General features: G+C 37.3%; 1 protein-coding gene across 1 annotated transcript in view; it reads left to right on the forward strand.

Annotated features, from left to right (window-relative positions):
- Positions 1-290: 290 nt before the first annotated feature.
- Positions 291-20,211, forward strand: part of ZPLD1 (zona pellucida like domain containing 1) — a gene marked incomplete at both ends in the record, with an annotated part of 114,080 nt that continues 94,159 nt past the window's right edge. Inside the window, one exon of the mRNA XM_082244767.1 lies at positions 291-396. Coding sequence (XP_082100893.1) covers positions 291-396 — 106 coding nt within the window. The remainder of the gene's footprint in view (positions 397-20,211) is intronic.

A 20,211-nucleotide genomic window follows, 5' to 3' on the forward strand; every position in this document is an offset into this window, starting at 1 on the left:
TAATTGTACACCAGTCTTCCTGTACTTATTAAATATATTATTAAAACATACTATCTTTTTTTTAATATAGCGAAGCTTAGAAACAAAATGTATTTTATCAATTACATAGTGTTTAAAACAGTTCTTGGTAATCTATTGTATTGCTAATCACATTAGAAAGTAGCAGTGTTGTAAACACAGATCAATGGAGAAACAGCTTATTGTTACTGTAATAAATTAAAGTAACCAACCATTAAATAATGATGTGGTCTGATCATTTTTGTGCTGATTATATTTTGATAGGCTTGGCCATGGAATCGATATGGTTGTTACTGCTGTTGTCAGCTTACATGATGTCAGTGGATGCACAGTTTAATGGATACAACTGCGATGCCATACAACATAGCAGATTTCCAGGTAAGAGATGCTTGGAGAATTTGTAATACTGGTTTATAAACAGACAACTTTTAAGGCTAAATTCATCTAATCTATTTTCCTTGTCAAAAAACCCCCACAGCATTCTATAGTTCAAAGATTTTTAATTATATTCCTATTGCTATAAATAAAATGGAAAAAAAATTATCAAATAATTATTTGGTATGTTTAAAAAATGATCTAAATAATTTGTACCCCTTGCTCCCCAAATAATTACCAATTCAAAAGAACTATAGTACAGATCAGTGTATTTTTTTTACATTAAAATACTAGCACTAACTACAGTCTATATGTAATAAGAAGCACAGCTCTTTTTTCAACTTTATGGATTAGGCTTTAACCCTTTCACTGCCAGGTCCGTATGGTGAAAAAATTTGAAAAAATATTGCAGGGCATTAAAATCAGTAGCACCTTCTTTTTATTCTTTTTATTCTACAGGTCATGTGTTTTCAGAAAATATATGGTTGGGGGGGGGGGGGTCTTAAACAACCTGAATGCTGTAAGGGAACAATAAAAACCTCTAGATTTTCTAAGAAGTGGTTATTTCCATTTTTGCGTATGTTTGAATTTCACCATTTCGCAAGCAGGTGCAATCTAACATTTACAAGTAGTGGTTATTTATTAACTCAATGCAGTCTAGCTTTTATATTTAGTAGGAACTTTGTAAAATGTGCTGTGCTTTTATCTGATAATAATGATTTTAGTGTATTTTTACCAAAAAATATTGTTTTGATAAACGTTTGCCAAAATATCATTATGCCTTAAAAATCAATAGCACCTTATTTGTATTCTACTGGTCATGTGCTTTCAGAAAATAAATGGTTTGGGGGGTCATTAACAAACTCTGAAAGCTGTAAGTGAAAAATAAAAAAGCAGAGGAAAAATTGCAAAAACAGCCTGGCCAGCTAAGTTTAAAAGTGGCAGCGAAAGGGTTAATCAACCTAAATTTGAACCAATCTGTCTAAATTAACTATTAACTACAAAAGCTGAAGCTACCAAATGCCAGTGCACTGGGTATCAGTCTACCTTTTTTCAAAAGCATGCTCACCGCTCTTAGTAAATAAGCTGAAATTGTGTTTATTTCAGTGATCCAGCCATGTTCAAGGAAAATCATTTTTCTTTATTTATGCAAGATTGTGTATTCAAAATGAACACAAATGCACTGTATTTACTTATCTCACTGAAAATGTAATTTGCTTTTACTTTAATAAGGAATAGTTTCTACTTTTTCAGTAAATCAACCCCAATTTGTTTGAATTATGTTTTACCAGGTAGGAAAAACATTGACTAGTTTGCTGATATTTTAGTTCTTTTTGCGATTTTGTTAAACTTTGAAAACTAGAACAACAGTGAATATAGCAATGGATAATATTATAGCATTTGCATAGTGGACACTAAAATGCATTCACTATAAGCATCAATGCAGAAACCATAGTAGAAATAGACTCCAGGTGTGAAACATTACTGATCTAGACTACAGACAAAAACAAAAAAATCGAGTATTATTTCACTGATTTAGAGATACTTTAAAGTAGAACTATAGGCAAAACTCAAATCCCATGTCAGCTTCTATTCTGAAGGCTAGCATAAAATCTTCAGCTCTCTGACTTTAGTGGGACACAGGAACTCATATTTATTATAATATTTAAATATTGAATATATTTTATGTTTGCCATTTTATATAATATTGACTTTATATTGCTCTCTGATTGAAATGATTTAATAAAAACACAATGTATATACAAATAGAATACAGGCAAAAAGGAATAGATCTTTATGGGAAATAATGAAGGGGTGGGGCCTGAACAAGGAAATATAGAAGTAAAAAGTGTATGGCAGATGAATTAAGGTAGCAGAGAGAAGTAGGAAAAAATAGGAGGATGGAAAGAAAGTAACAAATCCCCAACCCTTATGTGTGGCCATCAAAAAGTGGTGGAAGGTCAATGTTGTTAACTTGGAAGTCTTTTGGATGTAAGCAAGCAAGCCCAATTTGCTATACCTTTTTTAAAAATGTGTCCAAAATAATTCCCTTAAGCTCTTTATTTATGTTCCATTGGTTTTAAACTTTTAGGAAGCATAGGATTTCATAGCAATCCCTTGTTACCATAATAATTTCTGTGATAAAAGCCAGTTTTTGTTTTCAGAGGTCCAAGACCTGTCCATTTATAAGGGATCTTTGTGGGTCTCTTTACAGGCTGTGAACTGATAATAACTAAATTGACATACTCTTCCTAATAGTTGTTGTTCATGGGGTAAGTGAGCTATATGTGCAACATGGCACCTCCTTTGTTACAATCCCAAAAAGTACTGGAGGATTTAAGGATGACAAATGAGGTAGAATACTGATAAAATAGGATTTAAAGTATTGGAAAGGGCACATTTAGCTATCCTTGCAGTATTAAGTACCAACAAAATAGCACCTTGTAGACATTCTCTAGGACAAGCACACTAAAATACCTATTGGATGTGTAAGTTGAAATGTTAGTCCAATCTGCTGCTAAATGTTGGTTCAGTCCTTCTCTGTTAATGTATTTTTCGGTTATGCATCATGCATTGATTTTAGCTTCTAAATGTGAAAAATTGAGACACACTGTAGAATGGGCATCATTTTTGCACCTTTACTCAATAACTACCACGGTAAGGAAGTTGGATCTGGCCTTAATGAACAACAAAATTGTAACGGATCAACCGTCATCCCAACCGGGCACCTCTGTTGACGGATGCTCCTAGTGCTTCCCAAGGGCTCCAAGCACTCCACCAGACACCGTAACCACTTCAGACCCCACGAACCGCCACAGCTTAGTTAGGGTCTCACTGTCTCCTACCCACCCTGGACCTATGGCAAGGCTCCAGGTTTCCGTGGGTGAACCTCTCTTTTCCCAGAGAGTGCAGCAGGAACAGGAACAAGCTCTTACACAAGCTCTTACAAGAGCTTAGTGATTATCCAAGGGAGTATGGAGGACATAGCAATCCCTTGTAGCATATTCCCCAATGAGAGATAGGACTCTAGGTTGAGGGTGAAGTATAACTCAACTTTATTGAACAAGAAACATACTTTTATACAGTTTTCCCCCACAAGGTTACCGCCTAGGTGGACCTTCTTGAAAACAGGCCCTGACATTCACCATCCAATGAAAACAGAGTTTTACACTCCCATACAGTGTACACAAAGATATACAATGTGGGACAATCCCCCCTCCCCCTTAGTAGCCAATCCACATACACATATACATCCCATAATAAGCTTATCTTAAGGCAGACAGAACAATGTGAGGTCATTAACATTTAACAATGAGACAGGTACAATCCACATTCCCTCCCAATACACAAACAATAGGGAAGTCTGCCAATGACTGTCTGTGTGTCTCTCTCACAGACAAGCACATGGAATACACTGTGTAAGGTGGTATAAAATCTTCATATTTCTATATGAAGTTATGGTTGACAAATATTACTGTCCCACTTGAAGCAATCCAAACCATTATTTATCTGTCTTTCACTCATAGTGACAGTTAGTACCATCACAAAAATGTTTTAGCTATAGATAGCAAATAAATTCAGAGCTAAGGGCATGGTTAGATTCCTGAAATTATTCAGCTGGATTATGTAGGGTATTAACATTCTGAGTGAATGACCATTATCAGGTTTTATTTTTGCTTTCAGTGTTTTATTTTTAGTTATCGTACTTCTCGGTATAGAAAATTAGAGAAGACAGAGTAAAAGACAACATTCAAATTAAAAGGGACTTTACATTTCTCAACTGCTCCCCATTTACTACAACGTGAAAGATGAAAAGCATTAGAATGAAAAATGAAACTTTTAAAAGGAAAATTAATGAAGAAAAATTTAACACTAGGATATACGTAAAAAAAGAGATAAAGTAATGAATTGTAGTGTTCTACAGTTATATCGCTGTTTTACAAAGAAAAAAAAGGTTTCCTTCTAGGGAATGAAAAAAAAAAAAACACCCATTCTTTCAATTAACATGCTTAACCACTTTAGCCCCGGAGGATTTGGCTGCTCAAAGACCAGGTCCTATTTTGCGATTCGGCACTGCTTGACTTTAACGGACAATTGCACGGTCGTGCGACGCTGTACCTAAACGGAATTGATGTCCTTTTTTTCCCACAAAAAGAGCTTTCTTTTGGTGGTATTTGATCACCTGTGTGATTTTTTTTTGCGCTATAAACAAAAACGAGCGAAATTTTGAAAAAATAACAATATTTTTCACATTTTTTTTTTATATGAAATTCTTAAAAAAAAATGTAAAAATCAAAATTTTTTAACATTTTAGGCCAATTTGTTTTCTGCTACATATTTTTGGTAAAAAAAATTGCAATAAGCGTATTTTGATTGGTTTGCACAAAAGTTATTGCGTTTAATAACTACGGGAAAGATTTATGTCATTTTTATTGTTTTTTTTTAACGAGTAATGGCGGCGATCTGTGATTTTTTTGCGGGACTGCGACATTGCAGCAGACAGATCAGAGCCCTGACTGACATTTCTGACACTTTTGGGAGTACCAGTGACATTACTACAGTAATCAGTGCTATAAATATGCACTGTTACTGTAAAAATGACACTGGCAGGGAAGGGGTTAACTTTATTGGTGATCAGTGGGTTAAATGTATCCCTAGGGGCGTGATTCTAAATGTGGGGGCGTGGCTTGTGATGTGACCACAAAGACGTACCATCCTACCCAGCAGCAGCTGTTCCTCACCCACCCACCCAGACCTCAGTCTGGGTGGAAAAGGACAAAGATCACCTGACTTCCTCCAAATAAATACCTTCTCCCAGCATGTTCAGCGACCAGTGTGATTGGCTGGGAAAAGTATACATATTCATAACCTAGACTTACTGTAATTCATCACACTAATGCCAAAGGTAACAACGCACCCTATTGACAAAAGGTAGAAACCACAGCTAAACCAGGCTTAGGAGGAAAATCCAATGATCACAAAAATACAAATAAGCAAGCCTAGCTACCACCTAGCACAGCTAAATTTATTAGCAGCCCTGTTTAGGACAAGGGTGCTACATTTATAATGCTAAATACTAAAAGCCACCCATATAGTACTGTATAGTCACTGTAAATGATGAAGGCAGTTTTTCTAGGTTGCAATTGAAGAGGGAGAGAAGCAGACTTTATCCTGAAATACAATTTAGAGTGTATTATTTCTGAGATAATAGTTGCACATATTGTACAGACTCCATAGACAGCATTGAAGAAATTGGAATAGACCACACTTTAAAGATGACACACAGCATGTAGTTTTCATTAAAAAAAAAAACACATTAAAGTCTATACATTTCACAGAAGAAAAAGAAGGAACATTGTACAAACTCCATGCACAGCTTTGCAGCATTTGAATTAGGCTGCATTTTAAAAATGACACACACCATGAAGGTGTTCATCCCAAAAATCCACATTAAACCATACATATTTCACAAAATAAAGAAAGGAATTTTGTACAGACTCCATTGACATTATGTAAACACATTGGGTAGGCCACATTTTTAAGATGATATACAGCATGCGGTTGTTTTTTATCAGCTAAAAAATCCACATTAAAGTGTATATATTTCACAAAAAAAAAAAATGAAGGAACATTGTACAGACTTGATAAATAGTAGCTAAACTGTTTGTGCATGATCAGGACACACCTCAAAATTATAAACGCCACAGATTCTCCAGGGGGCAGATCCCAAGGGGTTCTAGGAGCCCATTTTGTTTTCAAATACTACTGTATTATACAGGTCATCTGGGATACCTGTTAAACTGGTCCACTTTCTGGTCTTACATGGAAATTGAAAAAAAAAATGGCTCAACCCCCATCTAACCTAACCGATTTCTCTGGAGCTCAGAGTCTGCAAATCCAGACGCTGATATCCTAGCTGTTACAGTGATCATCACTGTAACAAGCAATCACAGTGTAAACAAAAAAAAATCCTGATAACCTCGATCACCTCCCCAGAGTAGTACAGTATGGTGACAATGCACTACTCTGGTGACAGTGTATAACAAAATTAAAAAAAATAAAAATATAAATTGTAAAAAAAAAAAAAAAAAAAATGTTACATACTGTCACAAGCCAGTGTCCCTAATCCTTGCCATCTACTCAGCATCCCTAATCACCACCACACAAGTAGCAGTGTCTTTGTTCACCACCACACAAGTAGCAGTGTCTTTGTTCACCACCACACCAGTTACAGTTTCCATGATCACAACTACAACAGTTAATGTGTTAGTGATCACCACCACACCAGTTGGAGTGTCGCTGATCACCACCACACCAGTCACAGTGTCACCATAAGGACTTGTTCGCATGTACAATGCTCTCTGAAGAGCTATCCATGTTCAGATTGCTTTTCAGAGAGCATTTGACAGGCAGTGAGGAGGCATTGTATCACCTCCCCACCACCTGCTTTAACTCCTTGGACCCCATACAAGCAACCTCACTCACTTGAGTCAGGATTGGTGGGTGTACAGGGGGAATAATTCCTTCCACAGTAAAGCATCGCATTCACAGCATGTGTACACCCCTGGCTGCTAGCTCTTCAGCTAAAGAGAACAGTGGTTGAGGGGTGGTAAAACCATAGCTCATCCGTGAGGTTTTACAGCCTCCAACCTGACACTTGAATAAGCCCTAATAGTGGATGTCACAGAATCGACCCACATTGTGCTTGACTGCTTCCATCAGTATACCGCTTCCTCCAGTCTTGAACATAGATATCAGATATTATAGCCACATAACATACAAGGCTAGCTGTCAAATAGCTTGTATGAGATCTGGAACTCTTTATTGAACAAACTCACACAGAATATATACCCCACCAAGTGAGGTACCTGATTACAATATTGTATACAGATGCTACTTTCTCACTAGCAACTAATAGCTAACTAACCTGAGCTAATTAACCAGTCACTTAAACCAGCCTAGGTGGAGGGCACACAATACTAGCAGAAAGGCAAATAATAAGTGACACAATTAACCATGGAATTCACATATAAGCAATGCTTTGATTTTTCAGGAGTCACAGTCTTCATGGCAATGGTCTACAACAGGCTATAAGTCTCACAGTATAAGGTGGGATTCACTCTTCATATATTTCTTGGGAAAGATTGTTCACAAATATTAATGTCCCATTTGAAGTAATCCAAACCATATTCTCAGTGTCCATTAAGTAGTTGTCCATCATTTTCTCAGTCACCCTGTGCCCCTTATAGACACAGGATGACTTACACATAAGAGGGGCCTCGGCAGCTGAGACAGGGGTTTTCCAACCTCTTTAATGTAAGCTGGCTTCCATGGGCCCCCCACCCAAAGTGACTTCCATCACAGTGAAACCAGTCACAATTCTCCAATCACCACAACAGCCACAGTTTAGCTAGAAAATCAGTGCCCCTGATTACCACCACACCAGACCAATGCCACAAGCAACAGTTTTCCGGATTTCTGCATTACCAGTCCCAGTGTCACCAGACTAGTGTGTTCTTTATAGCCACCGCACCCGTGTAGTGTTGCCGCAGCCCTGGCCTGTTTATTGACCACATTTTTGCCTGTTGCCTGGACTGATCCTTTGCCTATATAACCATGTCTCTGCCTGCACCTGAATTGACCCACCTGCACATATCACTGATAATGTTCCTGCAAGACTCTAGTCCTAGCACTCCCCTGTGGATAACTGGAAGTGACCGGAAGTGACGTCATTTCCGGTCACTTCTGGTTCCGGTCACTTCCGGCCACGGGCACTAGCAAGGCTGCCCATCTAGGGAGCCTTCGCCACGTTCAGCCATAGCCCAGTGCCCCTGGACCGCTTCTCTACATAGCACAGGACCGCCGCCTAGGTTTGCAGTTGTCTATACACCACCTGGCTTCACTGCGAGGATCCTTCCTTGTTACCACACAGGCTGAATCTGGATTTTACACATGTAAGTTGCTACAATAAAGTTACTGTTGTCATTTATTCTTTGTGACCTGGCGCCCTTGTTTTCTTCTTTTTTTTGCTTGACTTCTAGCAGGGACTCGACTTGACTTTCTTGCTTTTCTCCACAGTAACTTGGGACTTGCTTGAGACTTGAAGGTTAAGACTTGAGACTTGCTTGTGACTTGCACATGTGTGACTTACTCCCATGTCTGTGAAAAAGTCTCACACACATGGCATTCCTATACTCAGGAGACATAGCAGAATGCGTTTTGGGGTGTAATTATAAGTATGCTTGCAATTTGTGTGAGACATAAATTGCTAAAATGACAACTTTGTGAAAATAATGTATTTAATTTCTTAATTTTCCAAAAAAATGGTGACAAAAATTACAACTTAAAAAAACTCATTATGCCTCTTACTGAATTCTTTGGACTGTCTGCTTTGCAAGAGGGGGTTATTTTAGGGGTATTTTTACTGTCCTGGTATTTTAGGGCCTCAAGAAATTAAAGTACATCAGGACTGATCAATTTTACATTATATATATATATATATATATATATATACATAGTTTGTAGACTTTCATGCAGGCTAAATAATATACACTGATATGGGTTATTGACAAATGTAGCAGAATACATGTTGGCTTGTATTTTTATAAAACATATTATTTATTTGCAAAATGTTATAACAGAGACAATTTTTTTTTTTTTGCTTTTTTTTTCAGTATTTTTTTCTATTTATATAGCAAAAAATAAAGAATCCAGTGGGGATTAAATAACCCTAAAAGGAAACTCTATCTGTCTAAAAAAAATAGTAAAACACTTTGTTGTGGACTGCGTTGGACAGAAGGGACCCCAGTCAACTTTTAAACAAAAAATCAACATTAAAGCATATTTAATACTACATAATACTACATTAATACTACATAAACACTATTGAATCAGTTTTGCTAAGCTGCACAGGGAACATACCAGTCAGTCAGCTTTAAAGTGTCACTAAGCCCATATCATGAAAAACTATCAATAAATGCTGTATTACATGCTGTTCATACTCATTCAGTCATTATTAGATCAGTTTTCTATTGGTTGATCCTGCCACTCTCTATCTCCACCTTCTGTCCATGTCCAAAATTCAGCTAGGGATTTGAAGCTGTGGTGGCAACTCTGCACATGCTCAGTTTTTAGTGAGTGTCCATGCTGAGCATTTCCTCCCTGTCGCATCTGAACAGCCCATGTGATGATAGAGTCCAACATGTGGGCGTATACACAATGGTAAATGAAGGCCACTCCCTCCCTCCTCCTTCATGCCCACTAACCAGCTAAACACAATGGGCTGAGATATTACAAGTAGATTATTGGAGACTTCACCTCCCTCTTATTCTAAGACACCGGCTGGAGGGATGTGACACAGCCGATGACTGGCAGAACTCCACCCACACCATGTTATTGCCAAAAAATAATAAAGGTTTGATTTAAAATATATATTTGTATTACAATTTAAAACAGTTTACTGATATGAATTATTTATTTTTACTCTGTATTCCATAGGCTGCATTTTTATTTTATTTATTTTGTACATGTGACCAGCAGCAGTGGACTAGAAGCTCCTCTTGCTTATGTTTCCCTACAGACTGGGGAAGATCTTGGTCATGTGACAACTATTTATCGATTATGAAAAAGGTACTTAGATTTTTTTTTATTAAAATAATTACAGTACTGTCATCCTCATATAGAAATAGAAGGGTAAATGTAAATTAAACAGTGTTTGTTTAGTATCACTTTAAATCCAAACATCTGAGTGTATTTTTATATATAGTTGAAATGTATTAATGTCATCAAAAAAAGAACATCAACATTGCATAGTGGCTTAGTGGTAAGCACTTATGCCTTACAACTCTAAGGTACTTATTTCAAATTCCAACCAGGAAACAATCTACATGGAGCTTGCATATTCTTCCTGTGATTGTGTGGTTTTCCTTTGGGTACTCCAGTTCTTTCCGTGGCTGGGCAGGAAGCCGAGTGAGGATGAGATAAACCCGACTCGGCTCTATGGCCTTGGAGGAATGGAGCGATGTTGGACGTCACTTCCATTAAGGGATGATTTTTTTCATCTCTTAAAGGGAAAATAGCTTTTTTTTTATGCTTCTAGGTGTAAATGTCAGATCTGAAGTTTCTTTTTACCCCAGATCTCTTGATATAGAGGCCCCTATTACAAGGGATGTTTACATTCCTTGTAATAGGAAAAAGTGATCATTAAAAAAGAAATGGACAGTGTAAAAAAAGAAAAAAGTAAAATAAATAGGAAAAACTAAAAATTAAAGAGGCCAGTCCCTTCGAGCTTGCACGCAGACGCAATTGCATACGTAAGTCGCGCCCACATATGTAAACGGTGTTCAAACCACACATGTGAGGTATCGCCACAATTGTTAGAGCAAGAAAAATAATTCTAACACTAGACCTCCTCTGTAACTCTAAACAGGTAACCTGTAAAAACTTTTAAAGCATCGCATATGGAGATTTTTAAGTACCGTAGTTTGTCGCCATTCCACGAGGGTGCACAATTTTAAAGCATGACATGTTAGGTATATTTACCTGGCGTAACATCATCTATCACATTATAAAAAAATTTGGGCTAACTTTACTGTTTTCTTTTTTTTTTGCCATCATCCTTATACAAAAATAGAAGGGGCAAGGTAAATTAAACAGTGTGTGTTTAGTTTCACTTTAAATCCAAACATCTGATTGTATTTTTATGTATATTTGAAATGTATGTATTTCATAAAAAGAAGAGCATCAACATTGCATAGTGGCTTAGTGGTTAGCACTTATGCCTTACAACTCTAGGGTTTTACTATTCCACAGCAAGAGAGCAAATGGATTTGAATCAAGTAATCAAAATTGTAATGAAAAAAAAAAAAAAATGAGCCGATCTCCTCATCCATTCAGTGTGGATGGGGGTAATCCTTTTCCCTGAGCTAATGAATCTGACAGTGGGGAAACTTCCCCACCATCAGAATACAATGATCAGTGTTCCTAGCTATAGCTGACAGCGCAGATCATTTGGCAAAAATCCGGCAGGGTAGTTGTACACAAGTCAAATGATAAACAACTAAATACGCTATTGCTTGAACCTGACCACCAATTGCAGGGAATAAGAAGTAACTAGGAGAAAGGTGGAAAAACACTGGATGGAGAAGAATGCAACTCCTCTAGAATTAGGTCTTGAGATCCTAATGTACATATACAGAAAAAAACACAAGAGGGCACCACCATCTAAGTGTAGAGATTTCTTAAAATGGTTAAAAAGAGTAAAAAAATGCACTCACACAATAAAGGCAGATCAAGGCATGTCATGGAAATGCCCATAAGGGACCTTTAAGGGATCATCATGGGACTGCAGAGCTTGGCAGACAAGAAGCTGGCTATGGCAGGGAAGTTGCTGGTAAAATGTCAGCTGTCAGGCTTTGAGCTAGAACACAGGCAGCAATGGATTCTGGGTGTTGAAAGATGGCTGCTGCTCTGATCAATCTTTAGTAGGGTGGGTTATGATGTCTGGACATAGAGAGTGCATGGCTACACGTTTCAGAGCAAAATTACTGCCCCTTTTTTAAACCATGTGGAAAGGATTGGATATCAAATCTATATATACTATGCTGAATGGGAGGGGGCAGGAGCAGGGAGGCCAGTGTTATTAACTATCAATTTCCTAGGACGGTACAGAGAGGTGATGCATGAGGCTGGAGTTATAACCCTTAGGGGACCTAAAAACCCGGTACACATCAGCATATAAAATAAAAGAGACAAACAAGGGACCAAAAAAACTATAGATAAAAAAAGCACTTGTGTATAACCAGCCTGCCCATCCATGAAACAAAATTTGGCTAGTCCCTGCTGAATTGGCTGAATCTTGATCCATGTATGGTAGGGTTTGGAGTGCAATATTTCGAGAGAAAATTGCCACAAACATTTTTGATTGTTGGAGAAGTGAAAATCTAGAGCATGATTTACCATGAAGAATTCAATGTGAACTTTGCAACTTGGGCCCAGCTGCAGAAACATTCCCTGAAATTCATAAACACTGGTGCAGACAGATTTTGCAAAAGTGTCTTTCATGCTTTCTAAAAGTGGAACAGAATGCACCAAATACATGTACCTGTCTACAACTTTTACATGAATTTGGCAAATGCTGCGGCCCACTCTTAGAATGCACACGAGACACTTTCGCAAAATCTGTCTGTGCCAGAGGGTTGGTCTTAATTAGCTCCACTTTCATGAGATATGAACTGTCTGTATTTTATTTTGAAGTTTTAACTCTTATTGTGCCATAATGTAAAAATGGTGCATTTTGGAATTACCTGAATATGGTGCACAAGAAACTGTCAGAACCAAAAGTGTTGCAAATGCTTCATGAATTTGGCACAATACATTAACAGGAGGGAATAACACCAGAAAAATGGTGTAACAGTTTTATTAAATTCCCAACATTATGTGTGGAAACTTTACAGTGCCTGATCACCTGATCAATTACTTATAAATGTGGTTTTAGGAAGTATTAGAATGAGAAATGTGCCAGATAAATGGGTTTGTTTTATGTTGTGATTTTAATTTGGGTATGTAGGCAATCCTTTGCACAAAATAAACTTGGTAAATGTGAACATGAAAGTGAAAGATGTGTATAAACCGCGCTAACCATAAAAAAAGAGAGCTGCTAGCACTACCAACTGACAAAATAAATTGGTAAAAAACAATAAAAAAGTGCAGCGCTAATGGGAAATAAACAAAATGAAATGTTCATATATATGGTGAAAGGGCCTTGAAAAGACTCATCCATAAAAAATTCCTGAAGAAAAAAATGGAAACAGTCCCACAAAGTCCTAGTGCCAAAATGTGTAGTGGAGTTAGTCCAACAGAAACAATAATCTGTGTTAGAGCAAATGGGGGTAACCCAATGAGAATAGAGCGGGGATAGGCTTTAGGTGTCAGAGCCAATCACCTGAACAGAAGAAAGAGAGACAACAGAATGGAAAAAAGAAAAGGGATACACAAGGGAGATAAAAAGGAAAGGGAAGGAAAGAAGAGGAAGGAAAGGCTGGACAGGAGGGGGGGGGGGGGAGGGGGGAGGGGGAAGGGCAGGGGGAGGAGGGAGAGGAAAAGGGAGGAAAAAGGGGCTCTGACACCTAGAGCCTATCACCGCTCTATTCTCATTGGGTTACCCCCATTTGCTCTAAATTTAACCGGGATGTCGGTACTTTTTTATACTAGGTACTACAAACACTATACAATCTGTGTTAAATAGACCAAGGTGAGTCTAATTAGCTTCAATATCCTGAGGATAAGTGTGAAGACAAAAATTATATATATATATATATATATATATATATGTAAAAAGGTCCAAGCAAATCTGTGATAATTTGAGGAAAATACGAATATCTTGATTTTTGTTATGGTGGTAGATAAGTATGCTTACCAAAGCAAGTGGACTTACAATACCCTACAGTATGCAAGTCAATTGAGCCAAAAGATGGATGTAGAATAACTTTGAATGGGGTATCCTCAGGCCTTATATCTTGAATGTGCAATCTACCGGAGACAAAAGATAAGGAATCCCTCATCCAGACCGGGTTGTTGTATACAGAAAAAGAAAAAATATAATAGTGTGATACCGCCAACAACAGTGTATCACATACATATATGCGTGAATCCCTCAAACACCAGGTAAAAGTGTAGAGACCATTCACAAAAAATTGATTGACCCAGATGAAGTGCAATAATTAGAACAAGCTGTCACCAGGTGTGAAAACATATGCAATACCAGAGTTTATAGATGACGTGAGGATATAATAGCCAAACATAAATATTTATCCAGAGGAGATGTTACACCCTCCAACAAATCTTTACGCCTTAGAATCCCAACACCATCACCGTGTGAAAGACACCTTGTATATATGCTTACCAGATAGTATGAGCCTATACTACTATATAGTAAATAGGCTAGACAGTTTTTTAAATACCATCCACATGTAACCGATTGTAGATCCGTGAATGGAAAAATCAACCCGATAAGTGGTATTCCATCACCAAGGTAAAATAAATGCTAAATACTCTTACCAACAGAAATAGACCTGTGTTACCATACAGCAAACAGGTCAATCAAACATAGCAGGTAAAAAACAATGATTCCTCTGAGTAGCTGTTCATATGGGATGTGTAGAGAATCTCACAGGTACAGTTGGATATGGAATGATGAACTCCGCATTCAATTCCGATGTAAGTAAGCCAAATAGAGGTACATAGTGTAAAACTGCTTTGATAAGATTTATTTATACAAAGACATGTACTTACAGACATCCATAAGCAAACAGCATAAAAGATCAAAACAGGCCAATATGATGTAACTGACGCGTTTCGTTTCATAAAACATTCTCAAAGGATGTAGCCAGAATGTGAAAGAGGAATCACTGGTATTATTTATAGTGCCATTAGAGGAGTGTACACCGCCTCTCCCATGTGTGAAATCAATATTACTTCCTCCTTCCCATCCAAGTTGGCGGCAGAGTGAGTTTCAAGCCTCGGTCTGAGAACAGAGTCTCGTTCTGATTGGATACAGATGCTTCCGGATTACTATAGGAAGTGGGGCATCGTGTGTGCTCGGAGATGATGTCACTTCTGTTTAACAACAGGAAGTGGGGCATACTACAGGAAGTGGGGCATCGTATGTGCTGGGAGATTATGTCACATCCGTTTAACAACAGGAAGTGGGGCATAAACAATTAAATCTTTGGTGATCTAAACTGGGGGAAGAAGTGGACACTTCTCAAATACAGGCATCACAAAGAATTAATTAAAATGTACATAATTGTGGGACTGACTTAATACATAATAATGAATAGTCTTAAAGAAGTAAATATATAACATTTACCAAAGTTTTTCCGGTTCCGGTTAAAATGGTAAATGTCATATATTTACTTCTTTACGACTATTCATTATTATGTATTAAGTCAGTCCCACAATTATGTACATTTTAATTAATTCTTTGCGATGCCTGTATTGAGAAGTGTCCACTTCTTCCCCCAGTTTAGATGACCAAAGATTTACTTGTTTATGCCCCACTTCCTGTTGTTAAACGGATGTGACATAATCTCCCAGCACATACGATGCCCCACTTCCTGTAGTATGCCCCACTTCCTGTTGTTAAACAGAAGTGACATAATCTCCGAGCACACACGATGCCCCACTTCCTATAGTAATCCGGAAGCATCTGTATCCAATCAGAACGAGACTCTGTTCTCAGACCGAGGCTTGAAACTCACTCCGCCGCCATCCTGGATGGGAAGGAGGAAGTAATATTGATTTCACACATGGGAGAGGCGTTGTACACTCCTCTAATGGCACTATAAATAATACCAGTGATTCCTCTTTCACATTCTGGCTACATCCTTTGAGAATGTTTTATGAAGCGAAATGCGTCAGTTACATCATATTGGCCTGTTTTGATCTTTTATGCTGTTTGCTTATGGATGTATTTAAGTCCATGTCTTTGTCTAAATAAAACTTATCAAAGCAGTTTTACATTATGTACCTCTATTTGGCTTACTTACATGGGCATTGAATGCGGAGTTCATCATTCCATATCCAACTGTACCTGTGAGATTCTCTACACATCCCACATGAACAGCTACTCAGAGGAATCATTGTTTTTTACCTGCTATGTTTGATTGACCTGTTTGCTGTATGGTAACACAGGTCTATTTCTGTTGGTAAGAGTATTTAGCATTTATTTTACCTTGGTGATGGAATACCACTTATCGGGTTGATTTTTCCTTTTCACGGATCTACAATCAGTTACATGTGGATGGTATTTAAAAAACTGTCTAGCCTATTTACTATATAGTAGTATAGGCTCATACTATCTGGTAAGCATATATACAAGGTGTCTTTCCCATGGTGATGGTGTTGGGATTCTAAGGCGTAAAGATTTGTTGGAGGGTGTAACATCTCCTCTGGATAAATATTTATGTTTGGCTATTATATTCTCACGTCATCTATCAACTCTGGTAATTGCATATGTTTTCACACCTGGTGACGGCTTGTTCTAATTATTGCACTTCATCTGGGTCAATCAATTTTTTTGTGAATGGTCTCTACACTTTTACCTGGTGTTTGAGGGATTCACACATATATGTATGTGATACACTGTTGTTGGCGGTATTACACTATTATATTTTTTCTTTTTCTATATACAACAACCCGGTCTGGATGAGGGATTCCTTATCTTTTGTCTCCGGAAGATTGCACATTCAAGATATAAGGCCTGAGGATACCCCCTTCAAAGTTTTTCTACATCCATCTTTTGGATCAATTGACTTGCATACTGTAGGGTATTGTAATTCCACTTGCTCTGGTAAGCGCACTTATCTACCACCATAAATAAAAAATCAAGATATTCGTATTTTCCTCAAATTATCACAGATTTGCTTGGACCTTTTTTATATATATATATAATTTTTGTCTTCACACTTATCCTCAGTATATTGAAGTTAATTAGACTCACCTGGGTCTATTTAACACAGATTATTGTTTCTGTTGGACTAACTCCACTACACATTTTGGCACTAGGACTTGTGGAACTGTTTCCATTTTTTTCTTCAGGAATTTTTTATGGATGAGTCTTTTCAAGGCCCTTTCACCATATATATGAACATTTAATTTTGTTTATTTCACATTAGCGCTGCACTTTTTTATTAAATGTGAACATAGTCCTAAACAATATCACTAAGAGTATCTACCTTTTTTCAAATATTTAAAAATAGGTTGTAGAATGTACTCTGCATTTGTTTTTCTTCAAGCTTTTCATCTATCTTTTAAGTTGCCACGAATGCTTGTTTAATTATATCAAAAGTGAAATATTTTTACATGTATTTAATATATGTGTGCTTTTGAACTCCATATTTCATCTTGCTCTGGGCTTTTCATCTGGATGATTCATTTTAAGCCAATAAAATTATTATAATTTACTGAAGAAATTGATAGGAAATGCGGAATTACTTTCTTCCAAAAACATACAAAGCTGTTAAAATTAAATTGCATTTCATCAACAGATATGTTTTTAAAAAAAAAAAAAAACATACAGGAAGTTTTATCTTTAAAATATTATCTGAACAAATGTAAACTCAGGATACAATACAAGAACAAACAAGAACACACACACAGAAAATTTTATTTATATGTTAACTATACAGTGAACATGAAAGTTGAGTCATAAAGTGAGTGATGGCTCCTGTTTCAGTCGGAAATAGAGTGAAACTTACACAAGCAAATATGAGACCAGGCCACATGGATGGGCCATTGTTTATGCAGAACATTTAGCTGAATGACAGAAGCAACATGGGACATCCAAATCTGTTTAATCGTTAAGATTTGGAGTTAAAGATTTTAACACTGTCCTTGCTTTAAACATTTTGTTTTTTAATTTTTCCCCACATTGAATGAACAGAAACGTTATCATGTAATTAATAAAATAGTAGAAATGGTATTGTAACCTGATAATTTATTAACTAGAAATGACCCATTATACATATTTATGAGAGATGTTGTTAAAGGTGATTATTTCATTTACTAAAAGAAAAAAAATCATAAAAAGGAATATAAAAAAATGACAATTATATTCCAGGATCTTCTTTGTATTGGGATGTATCCTTGTTCTGCTGGCTTTTGTACAGACAATTTAAAATGCTACTGTCTTGAGCTGCCCAATGTGACCTGTTGCTCAGTGGTAGATGAATACCAGGTGAAATGACCAGAACCAAGACATGCTTGAAGTACAAGCAAACACAGCCACATATTTTAGATTTCAATTAGTCCCCAGCAGCATTATCTCTAAAGTATTACCTATATTATTATTTTAAAGAGGTTGTACACCGAGAAAAAAAAAAATTCTCTTCTTTACATCCTGAAAGAGAAACACATAATGAGCTAGTATGCATCGCATACTAGCTCATTATGAAATACTTACCTTAGAACGAGCCCCCGCCGTGCCGTCCGCTTACCTGTATGACGGGCAACATGTATAGTCGCCCGTCTTCCGGGATCGCGGCATCCGGCCATCTGATTGGCCGGAGCCGCGGTGACGTCACTCCCGCGCACGCGCGCGGGAGCCGACGGTCACGGCACGGGGCTCTGAAGGAATGGCACGATCTGCCGTTCCTTCAGAGCGCATGCGCCAGTGACATCACTGGCTGCATTAAAGGTAAATATCTCCTAAACGGTACATGTTTAGGAGATATTTACAGTACCTATAGGTAAGCCTTAATATAGGCTTACCTATAGGTACAACTTCCTGAGGAGGGTTTACTTCCTCTTTAATGATCAATTGCAAATTGTCAGCCCGCAATGCAGCAAGTGACAGTAAGCTCTCTTCCCAAAGGATTTGTTATCTTTAAAAAGCACCTTGTCATCTCTTCTTGGTAGCTTTACTCATCTAAGATCCTGCACATGCACTGTATAGCATACTATCCTTATGTCAGACTTAACCACCTGGCTTATGAAATCACTGTTAAGTCCCATAATGGTAATGTCCTCACACTTTGCTTCAGGCTTACTATATTTCTAGACTTTTTGCAGAATATAACCCATTGATTTAAAAAATTCGCTGATAATTGGCATGGCAATAGTTAGCTTCCTACTCACAGTGTATGAAAAAATGTTGCCTAGAGAAGTATTCTACAGCAGATCCCCTATTCTCTATGTGTCCCTGTGACCTATCAAAATGAGGAATGCAGTCATTAGCTGAATACTTTACACAGCAAAGCTCTATCAAGCTTAGTATGACATGGGTGCAGGTTAGTGATCAGCATTTTTATTAGTGAAAAAAAAAAGTGTGCCCCTAACCCTCAAACTAATTTGGACTACAAACATTCTGGCTCATATTTCCATAGCAAGGGAGCAGCAAGTGTGCACCCCTCTTATGTTGATATCTGCCCACATGACTTTACATAGTGGAGGAGTGGTTTAAGAGGATATCTCTTAATCCCTAGCCAGTGCAGCAGTGTGTGCGGACAATAAATAAAGACGCTACGTCATTCATCTATTGCTTTAATGTTAAAGTGTAGGTTACACCAATATTTCATATTTCTCATATGTGTCTTCATTACTATTTACTTGTATTAAAAGTATCCTGTACTCTTTGTATTGCTTCCTTTGTGTGAAATTCCTGGTGATCCTACCAGTCCCTCTGCTTCCTATTGCAAATTGACCACACCAGGGCATGGACACTCATTCATCCCAGTTTGCTTCTTTGCATTGTACTTAGGAGCACAGCTTGCCTGCCCTCCAGTTGTCAGACAACAGCTGCCCCAACTAAAAAATATACAAAGTATATTCCTCGCGCCAATGGAACTGCAAGATTTTAATATAGATTAAATATAGATTAAATATAGATTAATATTAGTGGATGTTTTTATTTAACCACTTAAGCCCTGGAGGATTTGGCTGCTTAAAGACCAGGGTTTTTTTTGCGATTTTTTACTGCGTGACTTTAACGGACAATTGCGCAGTGGTGCGACGCTGTACCTAAACAAATTTGACGTCCTTTTTTTCCCACAAACAGAGCTTTCTTTTGGTAGTATTTGATCCCCTGTGCGATTTTTACTTTTTGCGCTATAAACAAAAAAAGAGCGTAAATTTTGCAAAAATAACAATATTTTTCACATTTTTTTATATGAAATTCCCCCCCCAAAAAAATGTAAAAATCAAAATTTTTTAACATTTTTGGCCAATTTGTTTTCTGCTACCTATGTTTGGTAAAAAAAATCGCAAAAAGCGTATTTTGATTGGTTTGCGCAAAAGTTATTGCGTTTACTAACTAAAGGA

Source organism: Pelophylax lessonae (genome assembly GCF_965119305.1).
Source record: "Pelophylax lessonae genome assembly, chromosome: 2".
Lineage (NCBI taxonomy): Eukaryota > Metazoa > Chordata > Amphibia > Anura > Ranidae > Pelophylax > Pelophylax lessonae.